Source organism: Sander vitreus, unplaced genomic scaffold, assembly GCF_031162955.1.
Source record: "Sander vitreus isolate 19-12246 unplaced genomic scaffold, sanVit1 ctg348_0, whole genome shotgun sequence".
In the NCBI taxonomy this organism is placed as follows: domain Eukaryota; kingdom Metazoa; phylum Chordata; class Actinopteri; order Perciformes; family Percidae; genus Sander; species Sander vitreus.
Genome location: NW_027595485.1, coordinates 75,001 through 92,445, shown reverse-complemented (window position 1 = coordinate 92,445; position 17,445 = coordinate 75,001). Strand labels below are relative to the sequence as shown.

General features: G+C 45.6%; 1 protein-coding gene and 1 long non-coding RNA gene across 2 annotated transcripts in view; both read left to right on the top strand.

The window, feature by feature from the left end:
- The window catches only part of pcf11 (PCF11 cleavage and polyadenylation factor subunit), a 34,848-nt gene that overhangs the window by 5,623 nt on the left and 11,780 nt on the right, over window positions 1-17,445 (top strand). Inside the window, exons 2-9 of the mRNA XM_078244979.1 lie at window positions 3,716-3,841; window positions 6,717-6,899; window positions 8,800-9,012; window positions 9,476-10,479; window positions 11,550-11,724; window positions 13,220-13,619; window positions 14,430-14,573; window positions 16,857-17,445. The exon at window positions 16,857-17,445 is cut by the window's right edge and continues 727 nt beyond it. Coding sequence (XP_078101105.1) covers window positions 3,716-3,841; window positions 6,717-6,899; window positions 8,800-9,012; window positions 9,476-10,479; window positions 11,550-11,724; window positions 13,220-13,619; window positions 14,430-14,573; window positions 16,857-17,445 — 2,834 coding nt within the window. The remainder of the gene's footprint in view (window positions 1-3,715; window positions 3,842-6,716; window positions 6,900-8,799; window positions 9,013-9,475; window positions 10,480-11,549; window positions 11,725-13,219; window positions 13,620-14,429; window positions 14,574-16,856) is intronic.
- Window positions 622-2,821, top strand: LOC144513808 (uncharacterized). The gene is made up of 2 exons (XR_013501169.1): window positions 622-1,771; window positions 2,438-2,821. It is a non-coding gene; the product is annotated as an uncharacterized LOC144513808 (long non-coding RNA).

Below are 17,445 nucleotides of genomic sequence, written 5' to 3'. Positions count from 1 at the left end.
GATTCAGCAACTAGAGTCGAGCAGGTACCACGTAATGGAAACACGTGTTAATAGAGCCCGACACGGGTCATTATTACTGTCGCACACCAGACGCTGCTCAGTCTGCAGAGCGTGAATGGTGAGAGGCTAAGAGAAGAGACGGGCTGGAGGAAATCAGAGTCGTATGGACGATGAAACTTCACCAAACACAACAACTAGCAAAGACAGAGACACGAAAATACGTAGCGGGGACCACAGTCTGATCTAAAGAGACGACTGGTTGACTGTCCCATCGGAGAAACAGCTGATTGTTACGCACCTCTCTCTCTCTCTCTGTCTGTCTGTCTGTCTCTCTCTCTGTCTGTCTGTCTCTCTCTCTGTCTGTCTGTCTGTCTCTGTCTGTCTCTCTCACTCTCTCTCTGTGTCTCTCTCTCTGTCTCTCTGTCTGTCTCTCTCTGTCTCTCTCTCCGTCTCTCTCTCCGTCTCTCTCTCTGTCTCTCTCTCACTCTTCACGGAGAAACAGCTGATCAATGATCTACTAGCATAAGAGTAACAGAGCTGTGTAGCGTTGTAATCAAATATATAAATACAAATAGGTTTAGTATAACTAAAATATATATATATATATATATATATATATATATATATATATATATATATATATATATATATATATATATATATACACACACACACACACAGATATCAGTCTCAGGATGAAGCTTGTAGTTTAAGGTCATGTTAATGTTTAATGTAGCCTTTAAAGGTTGATGTCATGTTTTACAACGTAATGTGGCACTTAAATGCACTTCATATGTTTAGTTTTTGGAGAGATGATATTGTAAACAACAACAATGTAGCTTTTTTCCGAAAATGTAACCAAACTGTTTGTTATTGCTCTTCAATAAAACAAGTATTTCTTATCCGATTACTCGAATAATCGGTAGGATACTCGATTACTAAAATAATCGATAGCTGCAGCCCTAAATAATCAAAATATATTTACGTTCTGATAAAAAAATTTCTAAAAATACAAACTTAAGATATAAAACTTTAAAATCCTTTCAACAAAAAGACGATAACGACAAAAAAATCAGTTTCCATCAGGGAGGTGGTAGAGCGCCCTCTGCTGGACAGACTACGCAACAACGCCAACACTCAGAACAGGGTTGAAGGGGGTTTCGTCCGTTATTTTATTTTTTAAATATTCATTTATCGGCCGTTATAAATGCCGTACCGATAGTTTGGAAAGTGTCTATAATATCGGCTCAATAAAAATATCGGGCTCTAGTAATTCAGATGTAATAGTTTGAACCTGAAGTGAAATGTGTGATTTTATTATTATTACAAAGCTGCTTCACGTAATTATTGACGTCTCGCCTTAAAGAAGTTAGATAGTGATCTTATTTATTGTCTGACAAGCTACACAATCAAGATAAGAAACCCTTTATAGTCTGCTCTGATCAACAGATGACTTTAAAAACATCTGTATAAGGGGGTTTAGAAGTCTTATGAAAGGTCTCAACGGCAGGGTTTACCCTCCGTACCGGTTTAGAAGTCTTATGAAACGTCCCAACGGCAGGGTTTACCCTCCGTACCGGTTTAGAAGTCTTATGAAAGGTCTCAATGGCAGGGTTTACCCTCCGTACCGGTTTAGAAGTCTTATGAAAGGTCTCAATGGCAGGGTTTACCCTCCGTACCGGTTTAGAAGTCTTATGTCGGAAACAGAGACAAAGACTAAGGAAAAGAAACCTAAAAGGCTTTGAAATTGTCCAAAACAACATTTAAAAAGGTGACAAAAGTCTAAAAAAAAAGTCCAAAAGAAACTTGAAAAAGGCGACAAAAACTCCTAAAAAACATTCCCGAAAATGTCGAAAAATTGCCCAAAAACATTTTAAAAAAGCGACAAAAGTAAAAAAAAAAAATGTACAAAAGAACCTTGAAAAAGGCGACAAAAACTCCTACAGAATTTCCCGAAAAATGTCCAAAAAACATTTAAAAAAGCGACAAAAAAGTAAAAAATAAAAATGCCCAAAGAACCTTTGAAAAAGGCAACAACAACTCCTAAAAAACATTCCGGGAAAATGTCAAAAAAAAATGCCCGAAAAACGATTTAAAAAGGCAACAAAAACTCCTAAAAATGTCCCGAAAAATTTCCCAAAAACATGTAAAAAAATTTTTTTTAAAAAAAACATAAAAATGTCCAAAAAGCGACAAAAAAGTAAAAAAAAAAAAAATGCCCAAAAGAACCTTGAAAAAGGGAACAAAAAGTCCCGGAAAATGTCGAAAAAATGCCCAATAAACATTTTAAAAAGGTGACAAAAACTCCAAAAAATGTCCCGAAAATTTCCCAAAAAACATGTTTAGACCAAAAAACATTGAAAAAGGCGACAAAAACACCTACAGAATTCCCGGGAAAAAGTAAAAAAAAAAAAAGCCCAAAAAACATTTTAAAAAGGCGACAAAAGTCTAAAAAAAAAAAAAATGTGCCTATGCTATGGTTACGGTGGATTTTGACATTTGCAGCCTGTAGAAGTATTTCAAACATCCGTCAGTCAGTGTGCTTGTATCTGCTCCCGGGGCCAGAACACGGCGAGGAGATGTTGTCGGGCGTCCATTGTTCACCACGGGAGACGTGGCCTCTTTGTTTAAAGCCGTCTATAGAAACTCTGCTGAGTCAGCAGTTTGCCTCGGGGGGGGTTTTCGGTGTTTTCACTTCTGGCGGAAACGGAAGCTTTTCTCTGCATTAAAAATCATCTAGTAAATCTTGAATCTTTTTTTTTTACTCAAATGAAATGTCATTGAAATGGTTAAAATGTTATAATAAAAAATGTGAAATGTGCTTTTTGTCATTTTTTATTTCCCAGTGTAATTTATTGGTATGACTCTGAAAAGGTTTTTACATCTACTGACCTAACGGCCGAGTGACTCGGCTTTTTTAAACGTTAACGTTACTCAGCTGGTGCTGCACAGTCTCCGTAACTTAACGGTAGACTTTCTGCTTAAAGTGCGTACTTAAGTAAGATTTAAAGGCAGCTTCTAACGTAACAACAGATCACTTCTCCTGTTCCCTCCTGTTTTTCTAACTAAAAAACATGTCAGGGGTAACATTTTTTGAAAGAGTGTGAGTGAAAGAAACTGGGTGTAACGATGACGAAGACTCGTCTGGGTAACGTACAAAGAGTGGTTTAGCGAAATAAGCCCTCTTTGGAGGTAAAAAGGTTCCCAAGGACTGGACTCGGCTACCTTTTTTGTACCCATAATGCATCACGGACATTTTTTCGTCTCCCCTGACTTTGGCGAAGGATCCTAATCTTCCTCATACTGAACGGACTCATTTTGAAGGCTTTTTTTTTTTTGTCGATCGGTCGCATTTGTAGTCGAGCTTCAGCGCGACTACGAAAGGAATTTACTGGACTTATTTTTCCCCTTGTTTTTTATTTTTGGGATTTCAAAATAAAAGTCTGAACTGTGGACTGATTTTTAGGTGTTTTGGGGGGTTTTTCCCAACTCAAGATGTCATTTTTCCCCCCTCAAATGTGCTTTGCACTTTGCTTTTTGCTTCTTTTCTTTTTTTTTTAAAGGAGAAATACTGAACCCAGCGGGTGGTGAGGGGGGATAAGTCAGCCCCTGTATTATTCTGTCAACTTGTAATTTTTAAGCATTTGTTCTGAAATGTTGGTCATTTTTAACCCCTGTTTGTTTTCTAAACTTGTCAAGTTCTCTATTACTCCAGGCCCCATCTGCCGAGAAGCTTCCAGTTTTGTACTTAGTGGATTCCATAGTGAAGAATGTTGGAGGAGAGTACCTTGCAGTGTTTGCTAAAAACCTAATCACTTCATTTATATGTGTCTTTGAAAAGGTACAGTTCTCTTTGCTGCTGTTTTAAGCATTGTTTAAAACAAATTAAGCACTTTGTTTAAAAAAAAAAAAAAACATCTTAGCAGCCCACTTCACTTCCTGTTTGTCGTTGCTTGCTTTTGTCGCTAACCTGATGTGAGTCGAGGCAGACGTGAGTCGCGCGTGCTTGGAGTTTAAACGGTTTTACGGTATAACGTGTCTTACTGACATTTGTGAAATCCATAAAATAATACACGTTTCTCTTTACATATAATAAGAGAAGATGGTAATCATTTCAGAAACGTTGTAGCTATCTATGATTGTTTGGTTGCTAACGTTAGCTCAAAACGCCGTTCCAGTGACAGCCTTTGTTGTGTTTGATTGCTAACGTTAGATCAAAACGCCGTTCCAGTGACCGCCTTTTGTTGTTTGATTGCTAACGTTAGCTCAAAACGCCGTTCCAGTGACCGCCTTTTGTTGTTTGATTGCTAACGTTAGCTCAAAACGCCGTTCCAGTGACCGCCTTTTGTTGTTTGATTGCTAACATTAGATCAAAACGCCGTTCCAGTGACAGCCTTTTGTGGTTTGATTGCTAACGTTAGCTCAAAACGCCTTTCAAGTGACAGCCTTTGTTGTTTGATTGCTAACGTGTAGCCAGCAGTGAACCAACTTCGTTATGTAGGTCCATTTTTTTACTGTATTGACGTTACAGAAGTCTCTCGTTAGCAACTTGTAGGCTACTTGTACAGAAGTATCTTGTTAGCATCTTGGGGGCTACTTGTACAGAAGTCTCTCGTTAGCATCTTGTAGGGCTACTTGTACAGAAGTCTCTCGTTAGCATCTTGTAGGGCTACTTGTACAGAAGTCTCTCGTTAGCATCTTGTAGGGCTACTTGTACAGAAGTCTCTCGTTAGCATCTTGTAGGGCTACTTGTACAGAAGTCTCTCGTTAGCATCTTGTAGGGCTACTTGTACAGAAGTCTCTCGTTAGCATCTTGTAGGGCTACTTGCACAGAAGTCTCGTTAGCATCTTGGAGGCCACTTGTCGCAAAGTGACGCATGTGCGACTCCCATCTGCTCTCGACTCACCTGGGGCAGTGACGGCTGTATTTAATGTGGTCTTTTCTCCTAATAGTGTACTTAACCCTTGTGTTGTCTTCCTGTTGACCATGCAACTTTTTTCTGGGTCAAAATGTTATTATTTTTTTAGACATTTGTCACTTTTCCCAGCCTTTTTGTGGGGTTTTTTTTTCCGAGTTTTTTGTCACTTTTTACGATGTTTTTGTAGATTATTTTCGGCGCTTTGTTGACGTTTTCGTCGGTGTTTTGCGCTGCGTTTTGTAACAGATTTATTTAACTTGTGAAGAGCGTCGTATGGAACCATCCACGTTATATTTTTTGATGATTTGGTTGAAAGAAACCCAAATTTCTGATACAGAAACGTGTTAAATGGCTCAGATTAGACCCGAGGACAACAGGAGAGTTGACCAATCTCAGCAGCTCACTTCCCTTCCTGTTTGTCGTTGCTTGCTTTATTTTAACGTGTGGTCTTTGCTCTCTTTCGCTCCTCCTCGTGTCCGTAATAACGTAACGTAGACCTGCTTATTACAATAGGAGGGTGGGTTGTTACGCTTTGCAATACATTATTTGTCCCTTGTTTCTTTCCTTTCTTACGTCTTCTTTCTTTCACTTTTTCCACCCTTCCTTATTTATTTTTCCTTCCTTCCCCTCCTCCTTTTCTTTCCTACGTACTTCCTTTCTTACGTCTTTTTTCCTTCCTTCTTCCTTCCCTCTTCCTTCCTTCCTTCCTTCCTTCCCTCTTCCTTCCTTCCTTCCTTCCCTCTTCCTTCCTTCCTTCCTTCCGTCCCTCTTCCTTCCCTCTTCCTTCCTTCCCTCTTCCTTCCTTCCTTCCTTCCTTCCCTTCCTTCCTTCCCCTTACTTCCTTCCTTCCTTCCTTCCTTCCTTCCTTCCCTCCCTCTTCCTTCCGTCCCTCTTCCTTCCTTCCTTCCTTCCGTCCCTCTTCCTTCCTTCCTTCCTTCCTTCCTTCCATCCCCTTCCGTCCCCCTTCCTTCCGTCCCCCTTCCTTCCGTCCCCTCCCTTCCTTCCTTCCTTCCTTCCTCCTCCTTTTCTCTTTTTACGTACTTCCTTTCTTACGTCTTCTTTCCTTCCTTTACTTTTTCCACCCTTCCTTATTTATTCTTCCTTTACTTCCCTCATCTTTCCTTCCTTCCTTCCCCTCCTTTTCTTTCCTATGTACTTCCTTTCTTACGTCTTCTTTCCTTCCTTCCTGTTTGTCGTTGCTTGCTTTATTTTAACGTGTGTGTGTGGTCTTTGCTCTCTTTCGCTCCTCCTCGTGTCGGTAATAACGTGACGTAGTCCTGCTTATTACAGTAGGAGGGTGGGTTGTTATGCTTTGCTTGTTTCTAGAAGTTGCTAAAACTGATTTATTTTTGTTAAAGTCACATTGGCCATAGCGCTAACTCTTAACCCTCATGTTGTCCTCCCGTCGACCGTGCAACGTCGCGTCTTTCTGGGTCGAAATTTCTACATTTTTGTTTATTTTCGACACATTTCTCGACGTTTTTGTCTATTTTATTCTAATTTTGTCACTTTCTTTGGGCTTTTTTAATGATGTTTTTGTCAATTTAACAAGGTTTTTTATTTTTTGGCCACTTTTTTCAGCATTTAAACAGTTTTTTTTTGTTTTTCCTGCGTTTTTTTTTGTATTTTTTCCAACATTTGTCACTTTTTTTGGTTGTTTTGTCGTAGTTCTGATGTAGACGATATAGATGACAACATGAGGGTTGAGCGAGCTGTTGCTGTGATGCTTCTGAAGTGTTTTTTTTAGGTTTTCTTTTTGTTGGTAGCTGTGGACCAAGTCATGTCCTGTGTTTGTAGGTGGATGAAAACACTAGAAAGAGTCTGTTCAAGTTACGGTCGACGTGGGACGATGTGTTTCCTCTGAAGAAGCTGTACGCGCTGGACGCCCGCGTCAACTCAGTGGACCCGGCATGGCCCATCAAGCCGCTGCCGCCCACAGTCAACGCCAGCATTCACGTCAACCCAAAGTTTTTAAAGCAGGTGTGTATGTGCTGCAAATAGAGACACACACACACACACACACACACACACAGTTGGGTATCATTTGGGGTTTTCCTCCCCTGATATCGGTGCTTAAATGGTACCTGAAGAGTGCTTCAACCCAGTTGTTCTCAAACGTTTTTCAATAATGTACCCCATTTGAATTGTTTTTAAGCCAAGTACCCCCTGACCAGCGCTTTCATTTACCAAATAACAGCCATGTAAGTGACAAACATTTAAATAAACCGCTGCCCTCAGCTGCAATCAATCAGGCTTTTTAACTTGGAGGCAGCCTTCCTCAATTAGCTGGTCAGTGGTGGCAGGCCGCACCAATCGGTGTCCTCCTCCAGGAACTGGGCGGGACTTCCTTTGACCATCCAGTCTGCAGCACGGGATGGCACAGCCTGCGTTGCATCTCACAAATCCCTCAAATAAACACACACATTAAACACACATGAGGATGCCGACGACAGCCGTAACAAAAAACTAAAAGTCGGTAGAAGGAAGGAAGGAAGGCAAGAATAGGTGGAAAATGGGGCGGCCTCTAGCTCACCCAGTGAGAGCGTGCGCCCCATGTTGGCTGAGTCCTGCAGTGGCGTGGGTTCGAGTCCGACCTGCTGCCCTTTGCTGCGTGTTGTCCCCCTTTGATGTCTATCCTGTCTCTACACAATAAAGGGAAAAGCCCCCGAAAAATAATCTTTAAAAAAAAAAAAGAATAGGGGGAAAGTGGTATCAAAAACAGCGACAGACTTGTTGAAGAAACACAGTAGAAAGAAGGTAGACAAACGCCGAAAAAGGCGGGATTGTTTTTGAAAAAAGCGACTTCAACAAACTTGGAGAACAATGGAAGACGGTAGAAAAAAGAGAGGAAGGCAAGAACTGGTCAAATGGTGACAAAAAGCAACAAAAGCAGCGACAAAAACGTAGGAAAAAAGTGCTCACGTACCCCCTGCACTCCTCCAAAGTACCCCCATTTGAGAAACACTGCCTTAACCGATACAGACCTTTAAAACGCAGGGGTGCGAAGACAGACAAGCTCCAGAGTAGAGCCCTGCACCGGACTGTTCCTGTTTCTGACCATTACCGCTGTGTTACACTCCCGCTCGCACCCACAAAACTCTGAGAGTTAATCCCCGCACAATAATAGAGATGAATTGATTCTGTCTTCTCCCGTCCCGCATGAGAAAACATGTCGTTTTATAGGCTAATATAGGGAGAAGATGCAGGGAAAGAAGGCAGGTGCTTGCTGCTGTGAGAGGGGGAGGAAGGAGCAGAGGAGGAAGAGGAGGGGGGTGAGGAGGTGAGAGACGGGAGGAAGGAGCAGAGGATGAGGGAGAGAGACGGGGGGGGGGGGGAGGGAGAGAGGAGGAGACAGACAGGGGGAGGAAGGAGGAGAGGGGGAGGAAGGAGCAGAGGGGGAGGGAAGCTCAGACACGCTGCTGGTGTCTGAGATATATATATATATATATATATATATATATATATATATATATATATATATATATATATATATATATATATATATATATATATATATATATATATCACAGACACACAGTCAGCATACCGTTCTTTGTTTTAACTCCAAGTCTTCCAGTCGCGGCCAAAGACCGCTGTTCGTCAGTGGCAGCCATAAGCCCCGCCCACCGACTCTATAAACGATGTGATTGGCCCGGCCAGAGTTTGGGGTTTTCCAGCTCGCAAGCCAACGGAGAGTTGCTAGACGACCCTGGCTGCAAATTACATTTGCTGCCGCTAGAGTGCGTCTACATTTCTAGGCTAGGTGCTGCCAAAAATGGCACCTAAACCTTTATAAAGGCAGGAAAACCCTGTTAGGAATTACGGAAATAAACTCAAGTTATATAACAGCCCTCTCTGTCTCTTCTTCCTGTGTTTCCAGTCGGAGGAGGCGCCCTCTCCGCAGCCCGCCCCGGCCCAGCTGGCGCCGACGCCTCCGACTCCTCCGGCTCCGCAGCCGGTTCTCGCCGTCAGTCCGTCCAGCCTGAGCCAGGAACAGCTGATCCGACAGCAACTGCTGGCCAAACAGAAACAACTTCTGGAGCTTCAGCAGAAGAAGATCGAGCTGGAGCTGGAGCAGACCAAAGCACAGCTGGTAGGACAGATGCAGCTGTTAGGCTTTCAGGGTCCCTATTTTAACGATCTAAGCTCACGGCGTGAAGCGCCTGCTGCAGGTGTGTTTAGGTCGTGTACGAATCCACTTTTGCTAGTTTGACGGCTGATAAAAAGGGTCCGTGTGCCGGGCGCATGGTTCAAAAGGGTTGACCTTAGTGTCTTCATTAATCAGAGGTGTGTTTTGGGCGTAACATGCAATCAACCAATCAGAGATCATCTCCCATTCCCTTTAAAAGCCAGGCGCGTTTGGACCTTGGAGCATTGCTGTTATGATGGAGGATTTGCACCGTAATATTATTTTTAATCTTTGTGTGTGTGTGTGACAAGCATAGTGTGCGCATGACTCGGTTTTCTTTTTTAGTTTCATCAGCGACCTGTAGCTCTTGTTTTCTGTTAGATTCCTGATTTAGCAGCAGACTGACCGTTGTTTAATGTGTCTGCAGGCCGGTGGGTTTGTGATACCGACTACAGTCTCTGCAGCAGCAGCACTGAGCGCCCCGCCGAAGACCACCAGCCAAACTGCTCCAGTAGTGCGACCGTGGATCCCTCCTCAGACTCAGCCAGACGTCAAACCTCCCACCAGAGACCCGCGTCTGAACCGCACCGGCCCACCGGCCTCCTCGCAGCCCAAAGAACAGCCTGCTGGGAAGAAAGACGGAAGTCACGCTCTGACTCCAGAGAAACCCGCCCGGCCAGAGAAGATCAGGCCCCCGAAGAAAGAGGCATCGGAGGAGAAACCCAAGTCCAAGCCTGCGTCCCCGATGGCCAAAAGCATCCCGAGTAAAAACAAACCTGCGGAGGCAGAGATTCAGAAGTCGTCTGACGGCACGAAGAAAGATCCCAGGCTGAAGAAACGCCCGCAGGACAAGACGGGAGACTCCAAAGACGAGGAGATGAAGGAGAAGAAAAGATGCACGGAGAGGAAGGAGAGAGAGGAGGCTGCTGCGCGTGGTCTCGACCCTCACCGGGTCAACAAGGGGAAGCTGGTGAACGGCTCGGTGGCCAAACACGACCGCGAGGAGTCCGCCGAGAGGCTCGAGTTCAAGACGGGAGGCAACGCCCGCACACACGCCAGGAAACGCACACGCTCGCGCTCCAGGTCTCGCTCCCCGTCCGCTGCTTCCTCCTCCCCAAAAAGGAAGGACAGGCGTTCGCCCAAAAGCCGAACGCGCAGCAGCTCTTTGTCCCCGTCGTCGTCGTCATCTCACAAACCGGGGAAACCACGCAGAGTGCGCGTCACAGACGAACTGGAACACGCCAAGCCCGGCCGAGAGGACCGGCTGGCGCCCAAGAAGAACCAATCGGAGAGCAGGAGGTCGAAGAGGCCGGCTGAGGACCGGCGGTCCGAGTCCAGAGACTCTCATTCCCCGCGAAGCCACGACGGAGGCGGCAAGGACGCCAAGGAGGCTCCGCACCGCTGGAGGAGCGGCTGGGAGGAGAACAAACAGTGAGTCCATCGCTTCAACTCAGGGTTAATATCTCACAAACATAGGCAGCACAATTAACCCAATTCCAGTGTTTCCTTCAGGATTGTTTTTAGCAGTGGGGGCCGGTCTGTCTGAACAACACCGAAAAATCACACTATCATCATTTGTCAAAAACAATCACAACTAGATATTTTCTTCAAAGCATGCAGCACTTTTCTAGCGCTGACACAAAACTAAATATGTACATAAAGGAAACATATGGTTAATGAAAAGCCATTTAAAGGAGAATTCCGGTGGATTTCAACCCGTAGCTCTGTTGTGTGTAAATGTGGAGAGCTGTCAGTAGCAAAAAAAACTAACAATTGGTGCTTCCTACACCGTGTTATCCTCCTGCTAGCGTTAGCACCCAACAGGCTTAAACAGGGCAGGTTTTAAACAGGTTTTAAGCCTCTAAACAGGCTCTAAATGTCATTACCAGAGCTCCCCATGTGCAGTGATTCCTTCTGAGGGAACACAGGGAATCTGACTGCTGGAGATGTGACAGAAAGACATAAACGTTGTTAATCCAGCCAGCACATAGCTCTGTTTATTTCCTGTTTTCCGGTCAAGTCCACACTAGTCGATTGTCGAACTCCTACAATCCAATATTCCAGTCAGATTCCCTGTGTTCCCTCAGAAGGAATCACTGCACATGGGGGAGCTCTGGTAATGACATTTAGAGCCTGTTTAGAGGCTAAAAACAGGTTTAAAACCTGCCCTGTTTAAGCCTGTTGGGTGCTAACGCTAGCAGGAGGCTAACACGGTGTAGGCAGCACTGATTGTTCTCGTTTTTCTCGCTACTGACAGCTCTCCACATTTACACACAACAGAGCTACGGGTTGGAATCGTAACTATATCTCTATCCTGGGCGCCCAGATAGCTCAGTAGGTAGAGCAGGCGCCCCTATATACTGAGGTTTACTCCTCGGCACACCTTTACACCTCTCTCTCCCCTTTCATATCTTGAGCTCTCCTGTATGAATGAATGGAGGCCTAAAATGTCCAAAAAGGTCATCTTTAACTACATCTCTATTCTGTGTTTTCCTCTTCAGTCCGAAGCTGCCGGAGGATTCTCACGTGAAGCCCCCGCCTCCAAGACACAAACCGTACGGCACCCCGACGCGCCCCACCACCCCCAGAACCCCGAAGCACCGCCTCAGCGTGGACGCCAACCTGCAGATACCAGAAGTCCTCAACTCCGCCTCCAAGAAGGATCTGCTCAGGAGGGTACGTCGCAAACGCCACTCAGTGCTCACGCTGATGTACTGTCAGTCCGTTCTATTAAACTCAGTTTTCACGTGCTCGGCCATGAACGGCGACCTGCAGGTCAGTCTGACGTATGCTGATTTCATGCCGGTCGACGCTTCAATTAACTGACAACATTAGTTATACGTGTTACAGTTCTCAAGGACGCACGCACACACGGACGCCACAGCACCGTCTCTTTCTCCTTGTTTTTTCTCTTGTAGGAACCTCGTGAATTAACCTGCAACATGTCAGCTGTTTGGACATTCTTCAGCGTGTGTGCAGAACATAACACGTTTGCAATATGCAACACCTGCAAGGAGGAAGTAGGAAGTGGAGGGACGACCCCAAAAACTAGAATCACATTTCTTTAGTTGAATATCGGACCTGAAAAGAAGGAAATGGTTCTAACGTTGCTCTTTAGATGTGTGTTAATGTCCCACACCAGGAGTCATTGATATACCGTATTTTCCGGACTATAAGTCGCATCAGTCAAAAAATCCGTCATGAAGAGAAAAAAACATATATAAGTCGCACTGGACTATAAGTCGCATTTATTTAGAAATTTATTTCACAAAATCCAAGACCAAGAACAGACATTTAATCTGGAAAGGCAAGTTATTAAACTACCCAACAGCCCCCAGAACAAGGGGCTGAATACGGTAGGTGTCTCTATGTTAACGTAACGTAACAGCACTGTTGACGAGCCTCTCCCAGCAGCACGTTGTTCAAGCACCCATCTGTGGACTCCTTCCTCCAGCTCTGGCCATCTGGATTTCAGCGCGACTAGCTTTCTTTGTTTTCTTCATTGCAGTAAGACTAACCTTTTCTCCAGTCCCTCACAAGTTTCTCTCTCACTCCAAACTCTCCTTCTGCTGCTCGATGACCGTTTCCGGCTGCGTGTTTTACTACCTGCAGTCTCCTGCAGCTTCTTTTCTTTCTCAGTTGTCTTTAGGAGCAGCATATAGTCGTCACAAGCCTAGAGCGCCTCTCGCGGCTGTAGACGGTAATGTTTTCAGCATGAAATAACATTTAAAACATGTTACATTATATATATTTTGATATATAAGTCAAAATGGGCTCGATAAATCAGTGAACATTTACTGTAAGTACATTACTATTCATGAGCTCATTACTATTCATGAGCTCATTACTATTCATGAGCTCACCCAGTTGCGCTGGGTAAAGGATGCTGATAGCCAGGCTCTCATTGGCTAGCTGTTAACCAGATTCAAGCAGCTTAGCTCGTTGAATATTAATGAGAACTGGCCCAAATGGAGCTGAGTCTTCCTGCAGGCTTTCTATACCACGCTAGAATGGCTTGAAACAAGGTAACCAAGGTACAGAGTCAGTGGTAGACCTTCAGACATTACCACAAAATTCTGGCGAGTAGAATGTGTTTAAACAATTGAAAACAAACCTTGACGTTGAGCCCTGGCTCTACTTTTGGTTAACGTCTTCTCGTGTCTCTCTGCAGGCCAGCAAGCGCCTGGAGAGCGGGGAGATTTCCCAGGAGGACTTCCTGAACATGGCCCACCAGATCAAATACTTCTTCCAGTATCAGGAGGAGAAGCAGCGCTCCGACAGCTGGGACGACTCCAGCGACGATCCCGCCAAGAAACTGCTAACGTCCCCGCCCCCCTCTGCGGTGCCGCACGACGGCATGGACGCCGCACAGCTGTCGTACTACGAACACAAGTCCAAACTGAGGAAGACGCAGGTGAACCGAGCACGCGCCGCAGGAGAGGAGTGGGACGGCGAGGAGAGTTCAGAGGATGGCGAGGGAGAGGGGCAGGGCGAGAAGACGGGCGTGGGCGGCCGCAGTGCCGGACAACCAGCGACGCATAAATACAGCCAGGCGGCACGGGACAGGCAAGGTGAGCTAAGGGTGATCTGGGAGAGGGAAACAAGTCCAACTAGTCCAGTAATCAATGACAAACGAGCTGTAATGTTACCCTACAGGACTAATGTTCAGCATCAGTCAGCGTCCACTAAAAGTTCTGTTGTTGCTGTTGACAGACTCAGATTATTATAAGTGTCTGACAACATTATGAAAGGATCCCTACAGAGATAGACCATCACCAAACCCACCAGACTCCATGTAAATAATCAGGACTTTTATCATCGTAAAACACACTTCATTCAAAGTGGACAGAAACTAAATAAAACTATCAAAAGCCGTCTTGGTTCATCTTTGGTTTGGTTGAAATAAAGCCTTAATTCACCCATTAACATGTGAAGATATGCTGGCTATAGACACGCTAAAAATCCTGATTATTTACATGGAGTCTGGTGGAAATATGCTGGCTCTATACACGCTAAAAGTCCTGATTATTTACATGGAGTCTGGTGGAAATATGCTGGCTCTATACACGCTAAAAGTTGTCACTAAAAGGATCTTCCTCTTTAACTAAAAGGTCTATCTCTGTAGGGATCCTTTCATAATGTTGTCAGACACTTAGAATAATAATCTGAGTCTGTCAGCAGCAACAACACAACTTTTAGTGGACGCTAACTGATGCTGAACATATTTCCCATTATTACATCGCTGCTTGTTTTAATCTGGCTTAATACTGGACCAATTTCAAAAATATTGTTGTCACCATTAGGCACTTAGACACACATTTGTAGCTACTCTGCTTGTGACAAAATATTGCCTTTGTTTTCCTGTTCCTTTCCCTACACAGGCGAAAGGAGGAGTAAGGAGCAGGAGGAGCAGAGGCCTCCGCTCGGCCCCATGATCGAGGAGTACAACCACGGCAAAGAGTTCCCCAAGCTGAAATCTCTACCGGGCCTTCGCTTCAGGAGGAGAGCCGACCTCCGAGAGCCCAGTGAGTCCACCCGCCCTGAATACATCCATGATGATATATATAAGCTTCATTTTTAAACTGATCTGTGAAGCCAAACATATTATCTGTCATCTGTCGTCTCTATCCACAGAGAGGTCAGAGGTCAGGTTCTGGAGCTGCGGGGTGTCAGGGTCTCGATCAGTGACACTTCAGCAGGGTTAGAGACTCTTCTAAAGAGATCACAGTCTTGTACACATTCAGTTTGGAGTTTAACGCACACGGAAAACTGTAGAATGGGATTAGGGCTGCACAATATATTGTGTATATTTATTGTTTTTTTTGTTATCGCCATCGCAATATCAAAGCAATATACACATCGCAAAAGGCTGCAACATATCGCAATAGACACTCATGGCGCTTTTCCGTTACGTGCTACCTGCTCGCCTCGACGCACTGTGCGTCTGCTCAGCGTGGCTGGTCATCATAGCGGCGCTGCAGTAAACGGTCGTGACCTAACGCTACAGATCCATTTGTCCGACACGACTGAAGCGTGGTGTCGCGCCGTCATACAGCCATGGTTGACGCTCCACGCCCCTGACCAGCAGCTGATTGGACGAACGCGTGACGTGAGAATACGATCTCATATTGTCCTAAAATAGTTCACCGAAACGTGTTTCTGGAAAAATCTGAAGAGAGAAACAGGCCGTGCAGCTGCTGAATCTGTCTTCATTTCAGATCAACAAAGGTCAGTTTAGCAGATTTTCGTCTACATCTATTGGATAGTCACGTCGCGTGTCTTTCAACGGATTCATTTGCATAAAGATGGGCATCTTTTTTGACGGGACGCGTTTTTTTCCAATGCAGCGCCGCCTTCCAGGAAATGCTTTGCGTGCACGTTGAAGTCGCTTGACGTCACCCGTATGAATAGAGTGGAGCATGGAGCGACAGAAGCGTCACACACACAGAACGTGGAAGGTGTGTGTTGTTGCCAGAAGACACATTTATGGCGTTTTTCCATTACATGGTACCTGCTCGACTCGCCTCGACTCGCCTCGCCTCGACACACTGTGCGTCCGTTTTCCGTTGCAGATGTTAGTACCGCCTCAGCGTGGCTGGTCGTTATACGCCGGCTCGACGCAAACACCAGCACACAAGTATAAACATCAGGCCACTTGAGCTTGTTTTCCAGTTCTGTGGAGGCTCCACGCAGAGCTTTCTCCGTAGCCTGTGTAAGTGGCCTGATGTTTATACTTGTGTGCTGGTGCGTGCGTCGAGCCGGCCACGTGTGTGTGTACGTGGCTACGGAGAAAGCTCTGCCTGGAGCCTCCGCAGAACTGGAAAACAAGCGGCGCCGCAGGAAACTGCCGTGACCTCACGCGACACAGAACGTGGAAGGTGTGTTGTTGTCAGAAGACACGTTTAGTTTCTAATGAAGCTGGAGGCAGCAGAAATAAACACAGCTGGATAAACTGTTTAAACATAGCAGGTTTGTTCAGGACGCCCCCGTCTGTCGCTTTCACGTCACCTTCTCGGCTCGCCTCAGCTCGCTGGGAACCTCGACTGAGGTGGTACTAAACACAGTACCTGTTAGCAGGTACCAGGGACTTTATTTCGTAATGGAAAACCAAAAAAGGCGAGTAGAGTCGAGCAGGTACCACGTGATGGAATGCACTTTAAAGTGTAACTGTCATTCAGGGTTTTTTTTTAAGTGCTGCTGCCTTTTTATATTCAATTCAGTGTTCAGTAGAAGAATGTTGGAAATGATTTCCTTTTATTGTATTTTAGCAGAATACTGAAAGCAGCAGAAATGCACAACTAAGTACTCTTTAAGTCTTGTTTATTCATCACAAGTAACATCGTTATACTGCCTCAGCGTGGCAGGTCGTCAAAGCCGCGCAGGGGAAAACGGCTGCTCTTATGTGAAGCAACATTTTTCATCTTTCTCCTAACATATATGTGACTTTTTTGCAACGGAAATCTGCCTTTTATGCGGCGAAAGTGTGGCATATTTTATAATGTAATGTAGGCCTAACAGCCTTTCTGTTGACATATTCTGGTATGTTTTGCACATTCAGGAAGGGCCGTGTGCTCAGTGCTGTAGTTTGATGTATCCAGTTTATTTAGTATCAGAGTAGTTGGTGTAATTCCTACACAGTGTACCTTTTTTAAAGAGAGGATTTCAGGACGGTTAAAGCCCGTTTGGTCCTTTTGATTTCATCACATGGTTATTTTAAGTCCTAACACCTCAAATCACGAGTGAATGTCTCGATGTTTCTGACGCTCACAAAACGTCTTCATGAGTTTTTACGTCTCTGTTGATTCCAGGCGAGAGAGAGTGGACCTCGCCGCTGACCGAGCGACAGCGCTTTGCTGAACGCGAGGTCCAGAAGAGCGGGTACGACGCCCCGCGACGGTACGGCCCGCCCGCTGATGCCAGACACGCCGACCCACGGAGGCCGGAGGGACCGCCACCGAACTCTCCGAGCCCGGCCGGTCTGGACGCAACGGCGCCCAGGATCGAGCGTGAACGCCTGTCGCCCTTACACCAGAAAGACTTAGCGGAGGTAAGCCCGCGCTTCGAGAGCCCCAACAGTGAGCACTCTGACGACGGGCCCCTCAATCTGGATTCCCACGTTCCCCCTCCTCACCCTCTACCGCCCCCTAAATCCATCCTGAAGGCCCCGCCCCGTGCAGGACCGCTATCCTCCGTCCGACAGCACAGTGACTCACCGGGACACACGCCTCCGCACGACGGCGGGCACCCCCCGCCCCGATACGACGGGGCAGGACACATGGGCCCCTCCAGACCGAACCCACCGGGGTGGTATGAAAGCGGAGGTCCTCCCGGCCGCTACGATGACTCGCCCCGCTTCGAAGGGCCGCACCACCAGGGTCCCAGCAGGTTCAACAACAA